This window comes from Cebus imitator, unplaced genomic scaffold, assembly GCF_001604975.1.
Source record: "Cebus imitator isolate Cc_AM_T3 unplaced genomic scaffold, Cebus_imitator-1.0 Scaffold872, whole genome shotgun sequence".
NCBI lineage: Eukaryota > Metazoa > Chordata > Mammalia > Primates > Cebidae > Cebus > Cebus imitator.
In genome coordinates, this window is record NW_016108187.1 from 117090 (window position 1) to 135846 (window position 18757).

The 18757-nt window shown below is 45.8% G+C and overlaps 3 gene segments (V, D, J or C); all 3 read left to right on the plus strand.

The window, feature by feature from the left end:
* The first annotated feature begins 463 nt into the window (after positions 1 to 463).
* LOC108298006 lies at positions 464 to 1056 on the plus strand. The segment is given in 2 exon segments: positions 464 to 537; positions 659 to 1056. Coding segments are annotated over 2 exon segments (444 nt in total).
* A 4964-nt stretch (positions 1057 to 6020) lies between these two features.
* Positions 6021 to 12847, plus strand: LOC108298007. The segment is given in 3 exon segments: positions 6021 to 6113; positions 6239 to 6576; positions 12779 to 12847. Coding segments are annotated over 3 exon segments (453 nt in total).
* Positions 12848 to 17701: 4854 nt separating this feature from the next.
* On the plus strand, positions 17702 to 18284 carry LOC108298008. The segment is given in 2 exon segments: positions 17702 to 17795; positions 17923 to 18284. Coding segments are annotated over 2 exon segments (408 nt in total).
* The last annotated feature ends 473 nt before the right edge of the window (positions 18285 to 18757 follow it).

The window sequence follows — 18757 nt, forward strand, 5'->3', positions numbered from 1 at the left end:
TTTCACAGGGTCCCTGGGTCCCTCTCCAACATCATGAGCAGGTTCAGAAGAGGAACAGAAAAACCCATGATTCTCTGGCTCACATGGCCCAGGTGTGCCAGAGAGGTAAGAAGGGTTTGAGATCTTGGCCAGAGTGAGACAGTGGGAGAAACTCCTGAGATGACCCCACCCAGCTTCGAAACTACTCAGGGACTGCAGGGGAGTTTAGCCAACAGGGTGCTCACGAGACTCGGCTTGGGCTGCAACTCAGACCTGCTGGGACCCAGGGGTCACCACGACCCAGGCCACCTCCACCCCTGGGTCAGTGCGTCTCTTCCCTCTCTCCTTCTGATCTGTGAGTAACCAGGGCATGGAGGCCCAGGAAAAGTCAGATGGCAAGGTCTTATGTAAATGCTATGACTCCACCCCCATGAAGGTTTCGGGGCTATAAAGAGACTTACGGGAGCTATCTCCAAAGCAGAGCTTCAGGAAGCACAGTGGGAATCTGCACCATGCCTTGGGCTCCTCTCCTCCTGACCTTCCTCACTTACTCTGCAGGTGAGAGTGGATCTTATCCAGGGACAGGCGGGATCCACACCCACCTCTGGTTCAGCCCCTCCACTTCCTGCCTCAGTGGATTCGGATCCTGCTCTCACCTTCCTCTCTGTCCCCCTTGCAGTGTCAGTGGTCCAGGCAGGGCTGACTCAGCCATCCTCAGTGTCCGAAGGCTTGAGACAGACAGCCACACTCACCTGCACCGGGAACAGCAACAATGTGGGCAATGAGGGAGCAGCATGGCTGCAGCAGCACCAGGGCCACGCTCCCAAACTCCTGTCCTACAGGAATAACAACCGGCCCTCGGGGATCTCAGAGAGATTCTCTGCATCCAGGTCAGGAAACACAGCTTCTCTGACCATCACTGGGCTCCAGCCTGAGGACGAGGCTGACTATTACTGCTCAGCATGGGACAGCAGCCTCAGTGCTCACACAGTGCCTCAGATCAGTGGGGAAATGAGACAAAAACTCGAGAGCTCTCCAGGCCTCACTGAGCACAGGGGGACCTCACAGTTTTACTGAACCCCCCCTAAAGTCAAGGGATGTATTCACAACAGTGTACACTATTTAGGACTGTTAAAAATAGAAACATGAGGTCAGGTGCAGTGGCTCACGCCTGTCATCTCAGCACTTTGGGAGGTTGGGGTGGGTGGACCACTAGGTCAGGAGAGTGAGACTGTCCTGGCTAACACCGTGAAAGCTCGTCTCTACTAATAATACAAAAAATTAGCTGGGTGTAGTAGCACATGCCTGTAGTCCCAGCTACTTAGGAGGCAGAGGCAGGAGAATTGCTTGAACCCGGGAGGCAGAGGTTGCAGTGAGCTGAGATCACGCCACTGCACTGCAGCCTGGGCAACAGGGCAATGAAGCGAGACTCTGTGTCAAAACAAAAAACAAAAAGGAAACACGAAGTGAAATTAGCAAGCCTCCATTATTCACAAATGTGTGTAGGTAACATCATTGTTTTATATTAGTAGATATATAGATGTATAAAATATATGTGTATATATATAATTACTAGTGCATAAACATGCATATGCACTAGCAATTAGTAAGAAGAGAAACACTATGTCTAATTAAGAAAATATTTATTATTCCAGAGTTTTCTTATCCATTCCATTTGAAGATGCTGGGATCAGTGCACTGAGGGTCCAGCTCTCTGGTCATGAGAGTCCATTCAGCAGGGCCACCAGCAGCCTCTCCCTTCTGTGGCCTGGGCTGATGCCTTGTCTTCTCATTAGAATTCCCTTCCTCTCTGTCACAGGGATCCCTAGACTCCTCGTTCAGATCCAAACTTGTCCACCACAGTTGATTGAAGCCTCCTGGGCCCCACATTACTGTGCACCCTCAACAGCACACACAAAAAGGACAGCGTTCCCACGCGTGCTCTTCTTTTGCCTCATCACTGTCTTCTAACAGCCAAGGGCAGCGTGTGGAGAGAGCAGGTGAAGATGGAGCTTTGGGACACAGTTGACAAAGATGTTGACATTTTGAAAAAAACGAAGAAAACGTATATAGCTGTTTTAAGGATAATTGTTCATCAAGATAAAAATCCATGCATAAGAGCGTCACTCTTCCAATGATGGATGTGCGGAGGAGCCTTCTCACTCTATTGTGAGGTAGCGACACCTGGAAAAGTTACTGTGTTATTTAGTGCGCAGACAGCTTGTAAACCACTTAACTGACACTAGGGAAGTTGACCAATCACTGTCCTCTCCACCTGTGAGGCCCCACTACCCTGTCACTTCTTGAGTCTGCCTTTCCAATTCTGTTTCTTCAGATTTCAGGCATCTCTCCCTTATCTCTTTAAAGTCATTGCCCAAGTCTGTTGAGGAAGTGCTAATACACGGTGAGAATCCAGGGTGTGTATCGAGGGAGTGATTCTGCACCTAGGAGAGCCTGGCCAGGAGATACAACACAGCTTATGGGTGGGCATCCTCCCCACAGTGGAGCTTCTGGAGACAGAGCTCTGAGATGTCCCCACCACATCCTGGAGTTGGGAAAAGGCATCAGATGAAGCCTGACCTTCCTGGAGTGTTCAGCTGTGTCAGTCCATAAAGTAGAGGGTTGTGATTCTGTGGCCCTTAGGAGCTTCCATGGGTCTGACGAGAGAGAAAATTTCCAGGAGGCAACTGGCTGAGCCTGTTCTAGTAGGAGTGGCTACAATTTCCCCATGGGTATGTGACTGTCCCTTAGCTGGAACTGCTCTCATCCCATAGGAATGACAAAAGTTATTTCTTCCTTTTCCACCCCAAATGGAAGTTCTATCCAAAGAAGAGACCAATCCTCAGTCACAGCACAGGTCAGAACTGGGAAGAGAGCATGGCAGCAACACATTTGCAGGAAGGGGCTTTACTGCACAAAGATGAGGAGAAAGGGTAGAAAAGACCTAAGAATCCCCAGACCCCACTGTGGACCCCAGGAAGCTGTGTTGGGCATCCCCACGTGGATCCATGGACATTCACTTGTAATACACAATCCACATGAGAACATTGCCTGCTAGGCAAGTGCAGCTCAGCGGCAGGTTCTTGCCCTCACATATAATGAGGTGGTTGATGGCCCCTCACCCCATGTAGAATTCCTGACCTGCCATCTGCCCCCATTCTGAAGAACTGACAAGCAGCAGCAAAATCAGCACAGTTCAGGCAACCCCGGTAGTGACCACAGCATTGGGAAGGGAAAGTGGGGACACAGATCTGTGACTAAGAAGGGGGCTGTGAGGTGTGCTGTGAAGATGAGGGCGTCGGATTGTTTCATATTGGAAGTCACATGAGGATGACAGACGGTAGGTGTGTGAGCCCAGAGGCTTCAGTGAACTGGTCCTGGACCGTGTTGTGACCAGGTCATTCTCCCCATGGGCTCTGTGTGCCCATCCAGTGCCTCACAACCTCACACATTCACTCCACCCACTTCTGCATGTGCCTGGGGCCTCCCCTGGAAGGCAGATCTTTCTGTGCAGATCCCAAGTGAACCAGGCCAAGGTGTCCTTCGTTCTGCCATGGATGTTTCTCTTTCCCCTGCTTCTCCTCATGTTGCCTTTTCATCCTCTCCAGGGGGCCCCAAACCTCAGAGCTCCTGTCCCTCAGGGCATTTACCAGCTCCTCCCAGCCCTAATACCCTGTCATTTTCAGGCACGTGAAGAGCATCTTGACTTTCCCTGGGACCCGGTGAGGAGCCCACTCTCCTTTGGTCAGTTTCCCAGTCACAGCCCTGCCCTGGACCACACTCCTGCATGCCCCTCTGAATGCACTTTTTCTCTTTTTTGTCTTTGCTTATCCTCTCACACCTCCTTAAGTGTCACACTGTCTTTGTCCAGAACTGGGATGCAGAGCCTGGCTCACCTCTGTGTATTGAACACAGGGATTGGACAACAGTCATCTATGGAGAAGAGACCCCTCCCAAGGTAATCAATGTGTGGAGTTTCATGTGCCCTCCCAAAGGTCCTCATTCCATTTCTCACTCATGCAAAGAGGTCAGATCTGAGGTAGACAAACAGCAAGAAGGGGACTAATGGTCCACGAAGTCCTTCACATCGGAGAAGGCTCTTTGGTAGCGTTTGTTTCTTCACAGCATAAACCATGCTTTGATGAATAAACATACACTTTTGTCTTAAAATATGTCTTCATTTCTTTGTTATGTCCCATTTTAGACATTAATCAACTTTTAAAGTAACCTTCCTATATTTGAAAAACGCACACTTTATACATCTCTGACTCTTTCTGCAGAAGATAAATGTCTGATATTTCCCAGGAACATGTAAATATGTCCTTGAAAATATTTCAGTAAATGAGCAGATAATCCCATAACATAGAATTCAAAATACATGGAAACTATATGAGAAGACAGTTGCAGATGTCAGGTGTAATAAAAGAAAGCCTGAAAAAAATAAAGTTGATAATGTTGGTCCTCCACCACAAATTTCCCAAATGTGTAAGATTGGGGGGAAATGTTGGAAAAGTTCTCTTTGATGTCCTTGATCTTGAACATCATGTCATGGCCATGGAAAGGGGAATAAAAGTCAAATTGGAGGGAGAATGACGAAAGAAGGCATTGTAGGTTAGAGCAGAAAGTGTGACATGTTTAACAAGCAAAGAGGCCCTCGGTTGGTGAGGGCGTAGTGCCCTTGCCCAGGTGACACGACCTGTGACAAAGCACCATCATTACTAAGGCACCCATGGGTGTGAGCACAGCAATGGTCTGAGAGTGGAGTCCCCTCCTTGATATTCATGTGACTTTGTCACCTGCCATCAGGCAGAGGGAGCATGTGCTTTTAAAATATGCCTTTCACTAATACTTGCATAACATATTAGTGAAATAAATAAATTACAGTTTCCTCAAATGTAAAATGAGTGTTGGTGGCTTTGTATCCCCTTAAAGTAGCAGATGCTCTCATAGCTCCATGTTAATCATTTAATGCATCATCCCCACACAGTCCCCCATGACGGCACAGCCAGCTGTTTAAGCATTGCAGAGCTTTCTTTTATGTTGACATCTGCATCACTACCTGGCATCTAGCTTTCCAAAACAGAGAAACACACTCATCACAGCACCCTAAGCAGGTCCTAAAAAATATCTTCTATGAGAGCAGCATAACGCCCAACAGGTCCACAAATGAGAACTTCAAAGTTATGTTGACTTTTTTAAACCTTACCAAGGAAGCCAATTCATCACTAGCTGTGTAAATTCACTCCAAGCCTCTTTCGAAGCTCTCTGGTCTATTGACTTTCTATTCTACCTTCATGAAGCTTACTGATTAAGAGATCTAATTAAATTTTCCCAGACTCACACCTGGGCCCACCCCTCTCTGTGTCCTGAGAGTCTTTCTCCTCTCCTGGTGTCTCTGACGGTGACATATGACCCCTGATTCCAGGGTTTCTCCATCTTCCTGCCTGAAAAGCTGGGTCTGGTCTCCTCTCAGTGAAGGGTCCATGACCTTACCATGTGTGGTCCTTCCTAGAAAAGACAGAGACATTGCTTTTGTTTCATTTAAACAGAGCCAATTTTCTCTGATATTCATCACTTCCAACCACACAAAGTGAATCTAAATGTTTTAACCAGAGTACTGGCTCCACTAGCTTTTTGCTAATCTGAACAGATTTGACAGTTTAGAAGTACAGTCAGTATTGGATGCTGAGCAGAGACCCCCTGGGCAGCAGCTGAAATTGTGAGGAGTGCAGGATGGAAGGACAGGGGCCCTGGGAACCAGCATCTGTCCAGGGCCAACGTTGCTTCTGCATCCACCAGAGGGCTCTGTGGTTTAAGCAGTGCTCAGGCTCCCCAGCTCCCCAGCTATTTTCCCCCCACCTGCAGGTGTTCCTGTGCCCTCTATGGGGCGTAGGGCCTTATCCTTGTACAGCCTCTCCATTTCTTAGACAGAGCCAGTCTGAAGTCAAAGGAGGGGCTTGTGCAGGCTCCAGAAAAGGAGACATTTGCATGGAGACCTCCCACCCTGAGCATTACAGTGAAAGATAAGGAGGGTTGGTGGCTCATCCCTGGCTGTGGTTCAGGAAGCAGAGCCTGAGGCATCTCCACCATGGCCTGGGCTCCACTCCTCCTCACTCTCCTGGCTCACTGCACAGGTGGCTGCCTGTAGCGAATTCAGGGAGGGCTCCTGGATGTCACCTGGGATGATGGCCTCTGCCTTCTCTCTGGGAACCAGCCCTGATCTGTCCTCACTGATCTCTGTGTTGTTCCCTTCTTGCAGAGTCTTGGGCTGAGGTTGTGTTCACTCAGCCCCATTCTGTGTCGGGGTCTCCGGGGCAGACGGTCACCATCTCCTGCACTCGCAGCAGTGGCAGCATTGACAGCAGTTACGTGCACTGGTACCAGCAGCTCCCGGGCAATGCCATCACCACTGTGATCTATGAGGATAAGCAAAGACCCTCTGGGGTCCCTGATCGGTTCTCTGGCTCCATCGACAGCTCCTCCAACTCTGCCTCCCTCACCATCTCTGGGCTGCAGCCTGAGGACGAGGCTGACTACTACTGTCTGTCTTATGGTGACAGCAGCAATTACCACACAGTGCTCCAGCCCCATGGGGAAGTGAGACAAGAACTCCACAGAACATGCCCACCCTGGGTCAGCCTCAGCCTCTTCCCACCAGGGTGTGTAGCTCTTCCCTCCTGCCTGAGTGTTTGAGTTGCACTTGTCTTCTCACAACTTTCTCTGTTTTTTCAAAATACCAATGTCGCCATACAAATCTTGATGGAAGATGATTAATTCATGGGGTAGATGTTTAAATCAGGGTTTCTGAGCCACAACACCATTGCTACTCTGCGTTTGGGGTTGTCCTAGACAGTGTAAGCTGTTTAGCAGCATCTCTTACCGCTACCCATTAGATCCTGTTAACATTATATTCTCTCCTGGGACATCCAAACTGTCTAAATACACTGCCAAATGTCCCCTTGCTGAAGGGCAAGGTCAGCCCTCATTGATGCCACTCTGATAAAGGGCATGTTTTCAACCATCAGAACACCCTTGACTTAGCATCTCATTTATGACATTCCACTGAACTTGAGGCTAGTTTTAAGAAAAAAAATCTCCGTGTTTCTTGTTTCCATCTGATCAACAAGCAATATAATAGAACTAAAGTTTTTTTAATGCTAAAATGGTATTTTGAGCAACATGAGATCAGAACCGATGTTACCTAATCCTGTAGAAGCCCCAACCAGAGTCTGTAATGCAACTGTTTTGCGAAGACTAAGTGTGCACGTAACGCTTTATATCTTTGTGTGCTTTGTATGTTGCACAATAAAATCTAGTAGATCTATATTTTATTAAAGGTAATATTTTTGAAGCATAAAAAGTATGAAGTGCTGCTACATGCTCCACATAGATGGACCTTGAAAACTGATGCTCCATAAATGGAGCAAACAAAAATATACAATTATTGCTATAGTTGTAAAAAAATGTCCACAATCAGCAAATTCACAGAGGCCAAAAGGATAGGGAACACCTGCAGCGACTGTCACAACTGAAGTGAGAGGGTGACTTTGAGAATAAGAAACCAGAAAGCAATTGTTTTTATTCTGCTTTAAGTTCTGGGGTACATGTGCAGAACGTGCTGCTTTGTTACATGGGTACACACTTGCCATGGTGGTTAGCTGCATCTGTCCCCTCAACATCTACATTAGGTATTTCTCCTAATGTTATCCCAGCCCAATCCCCCACCCTCTGCTATCCCTCCTCTAGCCCCTCCACCCCCAACAGGCCCCAGTGTGTGATGTTCCCTTTTCTGTGTCCATGTGTTCTCATTGTTCAACACCCACTTGTGAGAACATGCATTGTTTGGTTTTCTGTTCTTGTGTTAGTTTGCTGAGAATGATGGTTTCCAGCTTCATCTATGTCCCTGCAAAGGACACGAACTCATCTTTTTTATGGCTGCATAGTATTCCATGGTGTATATGTGCCACGTTTTCTTTATCCAGTCTATCATTGATGGTCATTTGGGTTGGTTCCAAATCTTTCTTATTGCAAACAGTGCCACAATAAACATACATGTGCATGTGTCTTTATAATTTAATGTTTTATAATCCTTTGGGTATATACCAAGATTAACAAACTGGATAAAGAGTCAAGACCCTCAGTGCAAAGACACACATAGGCTCAAAATAAAGGAATGGAGGAAGATTTACCAAACAAATGGAAAGAAAAAAAAAGCAGGGGTTGCAGTCCTAGTCTCTGATAAAACAGGCTTTAAACCAACAAAGATCAAATGAGACAAAGAAGGGCATTACATAATGATAAAGGGATCAATGCCAGAGGAAAATCTAACTATCCTAAATATATAGGCACCCAATATAGGAGAACCCAGATACATAAAGCAAGTTCTCAATGGCCTACAAAGAGATTTAGACTCCCACACAATAATAGTGGGAGACTTTAACACTCCACTGTCAATATTAGACAGACCAACAAGACAGAAAGTTAACAAGGAAGTCCAGAGCTTGAACTCAGATCTGGACCAAGCGGACCTAATAGACATCTACAGAACTCTCCACCCCAAAGCCACAAAATATACATTTTCTCCGCACCCCATGGCAGGCACTCTAAAATTGACCACATAATTGGAAGTAAATCACTCCTCAGCAATGCAAAAGAATGCAAATCATAACAAACAGTCTCTCAGACCACAGTGCAATCAAATTAGAACTCAGGATTAAGAAACTCACTCAAAACTGCACAACTACATAGAAACTGAACCACCTGCTCCTGAATGATTACTGGATAAATAATGAAATGAAGGCAGAAATAAAGATGTTCTTCAAAACCAATGAAAACAAAGACACAATGTGCCAGAATCTCTGGGACACATTTAAAGCAGTGTCTAGCGGGAAATTTATAGCACTAAATGCCCACATGAGAAGTGAGGAATGGACTAAAATTGACACCCTAACATCATGATTAAAAGAAATAGAGAAGCAAGATCAAACAAACTCAAAAGCTGGCAGAAGACAGGAAATAACTAAGGTCAGAGCAGAATGGAAGGAGATAGAGGTACAAAAACCCTTCAAAGATAAATAAATCCAGGAGCTGGTTTTATAAAAAGATCAACAAAATAGACCACTAGCCAGACTAATAAAAATGAAGAGAGAGAAGAATCAAATAGATACAACAATAATGTTAAAGGGGCTGTCACCATCGATTCCACAGAAATACAAACTACCATCAGAAATTACTACAAACACCTCTATGCATATAAACCAGTAAATCAACAAGAAATGGCTACATTCCTGGACACTTACACCCTCCCAAGACTAAACCAGGAAGAAGTTGATTAGACCAATAACAAGGTCTGAAGTCGAGGCAGCAGTTAATAGTCTACCAACCAAAAAAAGTCCAGGCCCAGATGGGTTCACAGCCGAATTCTACCAGAGGTACGAAGAGGAGCTGGTACCATTCCTTCTGAAACTATTCTAAACAATACAAAAAGAGGGATTCCTCCCTAATTCATTTTGTGAGACCAACATCATCCTGATACCAATACCTGGAAGCAGTTTAAAAAGTAAACTGCAGTCGTCTTCCTGAACAAAGGTGATGGTTTCCCTATCCTTAGTTGTATAAAAAAGTCTACTGGGTGAAGCTGAGGCCCATAAGAATACTTTTTGTTTTCTTTTGTGAAATTAAATGTAAATAAGAACACTGCTTGCTCACTGATCTCCTCAATAGGTCACTTCCCGTGGTCTCTAAGAGCAGTCCTTCAGGCTCCCAATCTCATCCCTGAGCGCCATCATCTAGGGAGTTAACAGCACAATCAGGGTCACACCTGTGAGACTGTCAGTGAGTCAGTAGGGCTGTGTCCTGGGGATGTAGGGCGACAGGGGGCCAGCAGAGGGCGCATGGGGTTGTCTCAAAGGATGAGTGTGCCTGCCTCTGCCATCCAGGGAAGGCCTTCAGAAGGCTGGAGACCAGCTGAGACCAGTGAGCTCACTGAACTGAGATGTGAAGTGACTGCAGCTGTCAGGACCTCTCAGGACCAATGGGCCATCAAGGTCCAGGCTCTCACTCTGTGGCACCTGGATCAGTTGAAATTCTTTTCCTTTTCTTCCTCCTCAAGGAAACAGAGGCATTACCTTGGACTGAGGGACGCTGGCATTGATCAAGATCCAGGATGTAAACGAAAAAGGAACTGAGGCAGATCTTAATTGATTTAGAGGGAAAAAGAAACACAAGTCACAGTAGAATCTGCATCCTGTGCTTTTTCCAAAGAGGGTTTTGAGGACTTCAATGTTTAAAGGGGAAAGAGTAAGTAAGAAAGAAAAGAGAAAAGGAAAAAGCAGGAGAAAAAACAGATGGGGAGTAGGCAATGAGGCAAATGGTAACATTCTTGTGACCATTCAGTAGAGACAGGATTAGAGGAAGCAATGATAGAAGAGTCTGGATGAGCTTAGTGAATCTATAGTTCAAATATGGAAAGAAATGAGTGGGGGGAAGTCAACTATGCATGCCTCTCCGTGAATCCACATTTTACATAAGATGAAGTCAACATGTGAAGTTGCAGCTACTTCTGTGAACACAAGTAAGGCAGTTTGTGCATAACTTGGTTCTCAGGTTTTACTTTCCCTTTGACATAGTGAATTTGGTTGCCTGATTTTTTTCCTTTGATAAGGGACATATTGGAATGTAAAAAATTCTCCACCATTGGGACTTGTAGAGACTAAGAATTAGTAGTACTTCAAGTCCATGCTGGAGTCTTGGGATGCAGGTCTCTGGATGACTGCACCATGACCCAGCCATTCTCCTTTTTGTCCTCCTCACCTTCTGCACAGGTGAGGGCTGACCTGCCCTGAGGTGAAGGCTCCACCCATCTCTTCTCCACTCCCTCCTTCATCTCATTTTCCTTTCTGTCTCCGCAACCCTCCAGGGTCTGTGTCCAAGGCAGGGCTGACTCAGCCTCTCTCAGTGACCAGGTCCCCTGGAACATTAGGTCACAATCACCTGCACTGGAAGCAGCGCAGTGTTGTCACCCAGGAACAGCTTGGTTGCAGCAGCACCTGGGATATGTCCCCAAACTCCTGCTCTTAGGAATAATAACTTCACCTCAGGGATCTCAGAGATTCCCTGCCTCCAGGTCCGGTAGTTTGGCCTCCTTTGGGCTCCAGCCTGGGGTTGAGACTGGCTATCTCTAGTACAGGAAAGCAGCCTTGATGATTGCATTGTGTTTGTGGCCCATGGCAAAATGAAATAAAAACCTGGGAGCTTCCTCTGACCTTTTCACGCTCCTGAAGAATGGACCAATGAGCTTGTGAGAAAGTGTGGCCTGGGTCTCTGATGGATGCTATGTGGTGTTTGAAGGGGCTGTTACCTAAAGGGGCTCTTTCTAAGTTGTGAATACTAACAAAACTCAATAAATCAAATTAATGCTTAGAATTATTCATTAGACACATTTTATATGCAACACAATTCTAAATATTTTGGGGTTGTGATATTAGGCATTCCATACATTGTCAATAATGAGATAAAGGACAGAGTCTAGATTCATCTGCTTAGCCTCTGGTTTAGTTTCAGAAGAAACTGAGATTGCTGCTGGAATAGCCGAAGGAATCACCACTTACCTGCCTTTTTTCCTGACTATCTTTCAATTCCACGTAGTGAGCAGGGATCAATATGTAGATTATCTAACATTAACTGTGTTGTTTCCTTGCTGTCATCCCTGGCACAGAAACAGTGATGCCCCAACACAACTTTCCTCTTTAGTTTTAGAACTGAGTCTCTTAGCTTGTGCCTATATCCAGAGCCTCATCTCCTCCTGTTTCTACCAGTCCTTGAACTCAGCTGTTTGAGGAGAGCTAAGGGTTACCATGAGGGTACTATGGAGTTAATTCCTGAGAGCTTGTGGTTGGGAAGGATTTGGAACACTGAAGCCTGACCTCAAGAAGTGATATCTGCTACAATGCCATTAGAATTAATGAAAATGAGCTATAAGGGAAGATGGTGGAATGTTCCAGGTATTGGTAATAGCCTTTGTCAATAATATTTATAAAAAAGAATATACGGCTGTTCATTCTATTTATTAAGAGAGCTTGCATTGGCCCTAAGTGTGGCAGATCTCAGTGGGGACAGGGTCAGGCGAAGCCACTCTTGGTGAGTCTGGATAACCTAAAGGAAGGATATGAATGGATCATTAAGAGGTTGTATCCCAGAAAGCATGTGCTTGACCGCAGAGGCCATGGGAGTCATTGAAGTGTCATCTTCTGGCATTTATGAGCTCTCTAGGTACAAAGTGGAGAGTGGATTAAAGGGTAAACTGAGTTGACATCTGAGACTGGGAGACTAGTTAGGCATCAAAGACAATAATTCACAGAGAGATGACAATATACTTGCTAGAGCTGTGACAGTGGAGAAGGGAAATTAGCAATTTACAATCCAGAATGAAAGAGTAATTGGAAAGAATTAAAGCTTAAGTGTGTGTATGGAACAGGAAAAGGAAGGCATCTAAGATGACTCCAACGTGTCTGCTTGGAAACATTAAAATATTATACATATAGTAAAGCAGAAACCAGTGAAGTGATGTGATATTTGTAATTTGTTTTAATACCATTCAGTGAGAGATTAGCATGAGAGGTGGAATGGTTGAGGCTAGTCTATGCCTGTGGAGCATTTGTTGAACTAGTCTTTATAGTTTGTGTAACTTCAAAATTACCCCCCCCCCACATACACACAGTATCACAGATGGAATTCTCTAGGTTGCCAAAATATAAGTTTCCACCCTGATTTCCAATTGAAGCCCATCTCCTTCCAACAGACAGAGGAGCAGCTGATATGGAGATCACAGAAGAAGCAGAAGCTCAGGATTCCCAGGACAGAGAAGTGAATAAGGCTGGAACCCCTATCAACAGGAGGGGCTGTGAGCCCGGCAGGGACCAAACCAGGAATAGGCCTTAGGGAGGCTGCGGAGTGTGAGTTTTATGCAAACAGCAATGAGGAGTCAGTGCAGGATTTTGATATATGGGGTGACTTGCCCAACAGGAATAAAAAAGATCTCTCTGGATGTTTGGGAAGAGAGTATCTGAGGAAGAAAGGGATTTTGTGTGTAGGTTATTACTGGATAGTCTCATGAGCTAAGAATCTGGGGGATCATTTACACAGTTAAAGTAAATTTGGAAATTAAGTATGATGAGGAGGTGATGATTTCTAAAATTTCCTGTTCAAGTGTTCAACACATCTACAAACACATTAAAATGTCTCACTTAGCTTCATAATTAACAAAGAAAAAGTAAATACATGTTTTTAAAAAATGTTTAAAGGTAAACAAATTATATGACACTAAGTCCAAATTCTGATGTAAAATGTCTAAAACAACTATTTAGAAAACCACAAACTTTAGAAAATAAAGCTCATATCATAAAATAAAAATTATGAATACACTATTAGCTAGTAAATATTATGCCTCCTAAGACCATGACTATTTCGTAAATCACATCTAAGCACTAACAAAACTCCAAGTGCTTGTGTGCTGTTAGAGTTGAAGCACTGTGTGAAATGTTTGCTGAATTGCTGTCTTTTAAGAAGGTCACCAACCTTATCTCCTGAGAATTTTTCATTCAGTGCCATTCCCTGAACAGCCCCTACGCAGGTTTCAAACCATCTTAACTGTAACAGCGTCTATGATGCTGACCAGATGGCACAGGTGGGAAATTTAACTTTTTCCAGAATATACTCTGGGGGTCCAAACAACTTAAAAAGTTATACTTGTATGAGTTTGTACCACATATAAACCAAGATTCCTTCTGGGAGTGAGAAACTACAATAATAAAATACAATATCAGGATCACAGGATGTAGGATTCAGATGATGAATGTGTGAACAGAGATGATGGATGGTGAACTACAGAGAGACTGGGCTCTCAGGTCTCTGGGCCATGGAAAAGAGTGTGTCCTGTAACCAGCACAGGACACAGCTCGGTAAGAACCACACGCCCCAAGGATACCAGACTGGGAGCTGGGCCCCGTGCTCACTGATGGGGACTAAGGAGCTCTATCCTCCCTGGCCTGTCAGAGTCCCCTGAGCAGGGACCTGTGTATGGTCTCAGCAGGTCTTTCTTCCAGGGCCCTCCCAGTGAGGGAAAGCCAGCCTTCCTCCTCCTCAGGCTGCAGTGTGAGCTGAGCTCCAACCCCTGGGCTCAGGGAGGGGCTGGGCAGTCCCTGAGTGGAAACACATTGGCATGAGCAGCCCCTCCTCCGCAGATGGCAGGAAGAAAAGGAGGCCTAGGGCAGCCCAGTCCCACTGTGGGGTCAGTAGCTGTGTCCACCATGGCCTGGATTCCTTCCCTCCTCTTGCTCCTGTCTCACTGCACAGGTAGGGACAGGCCTCAAAGTCCAGCCTGCATCAGAAACATTAGATGAGGCCCCTGAGAAATGTTTCCCTGAATTCTCTCCCCAGTATCCACATGTGTCTTTTCATCTGAAGGCGTTATAAAGATTTTCCCAGTTAAAAACAAAAGCAAAGCTCTGCCAGCAGTGTATTTGTGGTCCCAAATCTGCTTCGGACACTGAGCAGGAGCTGAGAGATAGAGAGAGAGAGAGAGAACAGGAGATCCATATGGGAAAGGGTTTGTATGTGGGTATGGGAGTGAGAAGAGCTGGTGGCAAGTTGCTGAAGAGGCCTAATCCACAGAAGTAGGGTTTCATGTGGGACTTTCAGAATGAGCAGGTATGCAGCGGGTGGAGCGTGAGGATCAGAAGTTTCTAAGCAGAAATGAGAATCCAAAGATGGGTCATTGGTCATTCAGGTCAAAGAGAGACATTATCTTGGCCTGTGCCTCCAGTCACTGGAGCAGGGAAGGGGCCAGGATGTGCTCCCTGCAGGTGTTACTGGAAAGGGGTCCTGATCCAGATCCCAAAAGAGGGTTCTTGGATCTCACACAAGAAATCATTTGGGGGGAGTCTATAAAGTAAAGTGGAAACAAGTTTATTACGATGGTAAAGAAATAAAAAAATGGCTACTCCTTAGGGCAGCACCAAACACTGCCGATTGACCATTTTTATAGATATTTCTTGATCATATGTTAAATAAGAAGTGGATTTTTATTAGTTTTGCAGGAATTCTTTTTTAAACTATAGACCATATAGGGTAACTTCTGGATGTTGCCATAGCGTTTGTAACTGTGAGGATAACCAGACGTCACTTTCCTTACCATCTTGGCTCCAGCGGGTTTGGGCTGGCTTCTTTAGTGCATCCTGTTTTGTCAGCAGGGTCTTTATGATCTGTATCTTGCGACACCAGTCTGGTCTGGCTGACTTCCCATCTCATCCTGTGATTACCGATGCCTAACCTCCTGGTAATGGAACCCAGAGTGCCTCCGCCTCATTTTACCAAGTCCCTATTCAAGATGGAGTCACTCTGTTTCCAGCTCCTCTAACTTAGGGTGGCTGCAGAGCTGGAGGTGCAGATTGGGGCAGATCAGCATGATGACCCCAGAGAAAAGCACACAGAGTCATGGACGGGCTGTGACGTGGAAGAGATGAACTCACTTTGGCATTTGGTCACTGACTTTGTAGCTGTAGTGAGAACAGAATGGAGAGGCCTGGGACAGGAAGACAGGATGGGGTTGCTAGTGCCATCCTGGTGGGAAGATCTAGGTGAGTTACTGTGGGGATAAAGAAGAGAGAGTGGATTCCTGGTCTCTTTATGCTGTAGAATACATTGGACTTGGAGAGGACTCGGAGCTTGTGTGTGAGAAAAGCAGATCTATCTCAGCAGGCTCCCAACAAACTGGCTGAGAATTTAGATGAAAGATTATTATTAAATAAAAGAGAAAGTCTGAAACAACATTTTCATCATATATTTTTTTAACCCAGGGTTGGGGTAGGTGGAAATGTGTGTGTGTGTGTGTGTGTGTGTGTGTTTAAATATTCACTGATTTTCCAATTCAAAAATATTTACTGAGTGACTACTAGGTAATAATAATATAGAGGTTTTAGTGTTACCATGATGAATCAAATTGTCAAGGTCACAGGCATCTTTTTGTTTTGTGTGGATCACAATGAAAGATACTACACTAAATTTTTTCTGAATCGTGCAGATGAAAGCATTAAACACATACATAAACATATGCATGTTTTTGTGTGTGTAGTGTGTGTGTGTGTTTGTGTGTGTGTATGATCTATCTCAGCATACAATATTACTGAGACCGCACTTGTAGATTAGGTCCTAAAAAATAATTGTGTTAACATTCACGATGCAAGATCTAGGTGAAATTATTGTATGTATCCTACCTCATACAAGGCTGCTGAAACTACACTTGTGTATTAGGTCCCAGCAAAAATAATCATGTTAACATTCATGATACAATTAGAATGGTATCTAACACAAAGTAAGTGCTATAAAAGAATATTTGAGGCCAGGCACAGTGGCTCATGACTGCAATCCCAGCACTTTGGGAGGCTGAGGCAGGTGGATCATCTGAGGTCAGGAGATTGAAACCAGCCTGGCCAACATAGTGAAATCCCGTCTCTACTAAAAACACAAAAATTAGTCAGGTGTGGTGGTGGGCACCTGTCATCCAAGCTACTTGGGAAGCTTAGGCAGGAGAATCGCTTGAACCTGGGAGGTGGTTTCAGTGAGCCAAGATCATGCCATTGCACTCCAACCTAGGCAACAAGAGCAACAAAAGAGAAACAATATTTGAATTGTTACATAATATCAGACTGTGTGTAGAAGGCCTAGATAGGGTGTCTTGAAAGTTCTGGGTCCCTTTCCTGATTTTTCCACAAAACTCTAACCCTTCTACTCTTAACATCCCCCATTTCCAAGTTCACCCTGATGTGTCCACCCCAATTGGTGCAGGAACCTAGTCACCTGGTGGCCCCTCTCTGGTCTGTGGCTCCTGCCTGCCTCTGGGGAGAATTGTATTCTTGGTCATCTTCCTCAGGTCCAAATATCCACAAGAGCAGCAGACCTTTATCTCTTTAATAATGGCGATCTTTTGTTGAATGATTTCCCTGTTCATTTTTATGAAGGATCTCAGCCTATCGAGGGTCTAATGGGGACAAGTGATGAGGGTCATGGAGCTTGGCCTGCTATGGGGGATGTGGAGTGTGATGGGAGAGAGAAGTGGGTACCCTGAGACTCATATGGAGGCTGGGGAGGGTTATTAATCCCCCTGCCTTCCTGGCCACTAGGCACAGGACATATTCTCTCTGATTGCCACTCACCTATGTCCCCAAACACACAAAAATCTAAATGGGGAAGAAGCAGAGGATGACCTCATGCCAAGGAGTCTGGATCTCTGAAGAGAGAAATGTACTGTGATGAGCACCCTGCAGCACGAAGAGCCTGCAGTGGGAGTGGAGGGGATGAGCCCTGCCTCTGTGTGGGGATGGTGTGTGCAAGACAGTGCTGAGGGCCAGCATTGCTCCAAGACCTTCAAGCCAGTGAGGAATGAACCTGGGCTCTGAGACAGTGAAGGAAACTGTGGCCTGTCCCTGAGGGTCTGTCGGGGTCTCAACTGGAAACCTAGGCCCTGGACCCCTGCCTTGGGCCCTCTGCTCTGTGCTTCCTGTTTCAGCAGCTGGGACCTCCCAGGGCCAGAAGAGGCTCCCCTAACCCCACCCCACACTCAGCCTTCCCCAAGCTCAGGCCCAGGACATCAGGGGGCGGGGTATGATTTGCATGAAGGGTGCTCTCTGCCCTCTTGGGAGGAGAGGATAAGAGAGACTCTGTACAGTTCTCCTCAACTGTGGGCTTAGGAAGCAGAGCCTGGGGCATCTCCACCATGGCCTGGACCCCTCTCCTCCTCCAGCTTCTCACCCTCTGCTCAGGTGACTGCTGTGGAATGCCAAAGTGATTACTGGGGACACATGGGGTGAATTTTTCCTTATATTTTAACATTGTGGGGCGGGTAATCACCCCAGACTCACCTCTCTGTGCCTCCCTCCTTTGTTCCAGGGTCCTGGGCACAGTCTGGGCTAACCCAGAAAGCCTCGGTGTCAGGGTCTGTGGGACAGAAGGTCACCTTCTCCTGCACTGGAAACAGCAACAGTATAGGAGGTTATACTGTGGGCTGGTACCAACAGATTTCTCATGGCGCTCCCAAAACTGTGATGCTTGGAAGTTCTCGGCCTTCAGGGATCCCTGATCGCTTTTCTGGCTCACAGTCTGGAACCACAGCCTCCCTCACCATCTCGGGTCTACAGCCTGAGGACGAGGCTGATTATTACTGTTCAACAGGGGACAAGAGCCTCAGTGCTCACACAGTGCTGCAGACACATGGGGAACCAAGACAAAAACCTACCCTTGACCTGTCCTGAGGCTGATCACCCCATACTTGTCTGTGACAAACAAAGATTGTACCTGTGGCTGATCCTACAGCTTAAGCATGGGAGGAAATGAGACTTAACCACAGGCTCCGGCATAGGATCAGTGGGCCTTGTTCCTACATAATCTGTCCTTATTTAAAAAGGGAGATAGGCCCGGCACGGTGGCGCACGCCTGTAGTCCCAGCTACTTGGGAGGCTGAGGCAGGAGAATTGCTTGAACCTGGGGGGCGGAGGTTGCAGTTAGCCGAGGTCACGCCACTGTACTCCAGCCTGGTGCCTGGTGACGGAGTGAGACTCTGTCTCAAAAAATTAATAAATAAATAAATAAAATAAAAAAGGAGATAAATTTCACTTAGTATAAGATGTACAATTAAATTGTCTTATTATGTTTACAGAATTATGCATCTACCCCCATAATTTAATTTTAAAACATTTCTTCACCCCACAGAAAAACTCCCACAATT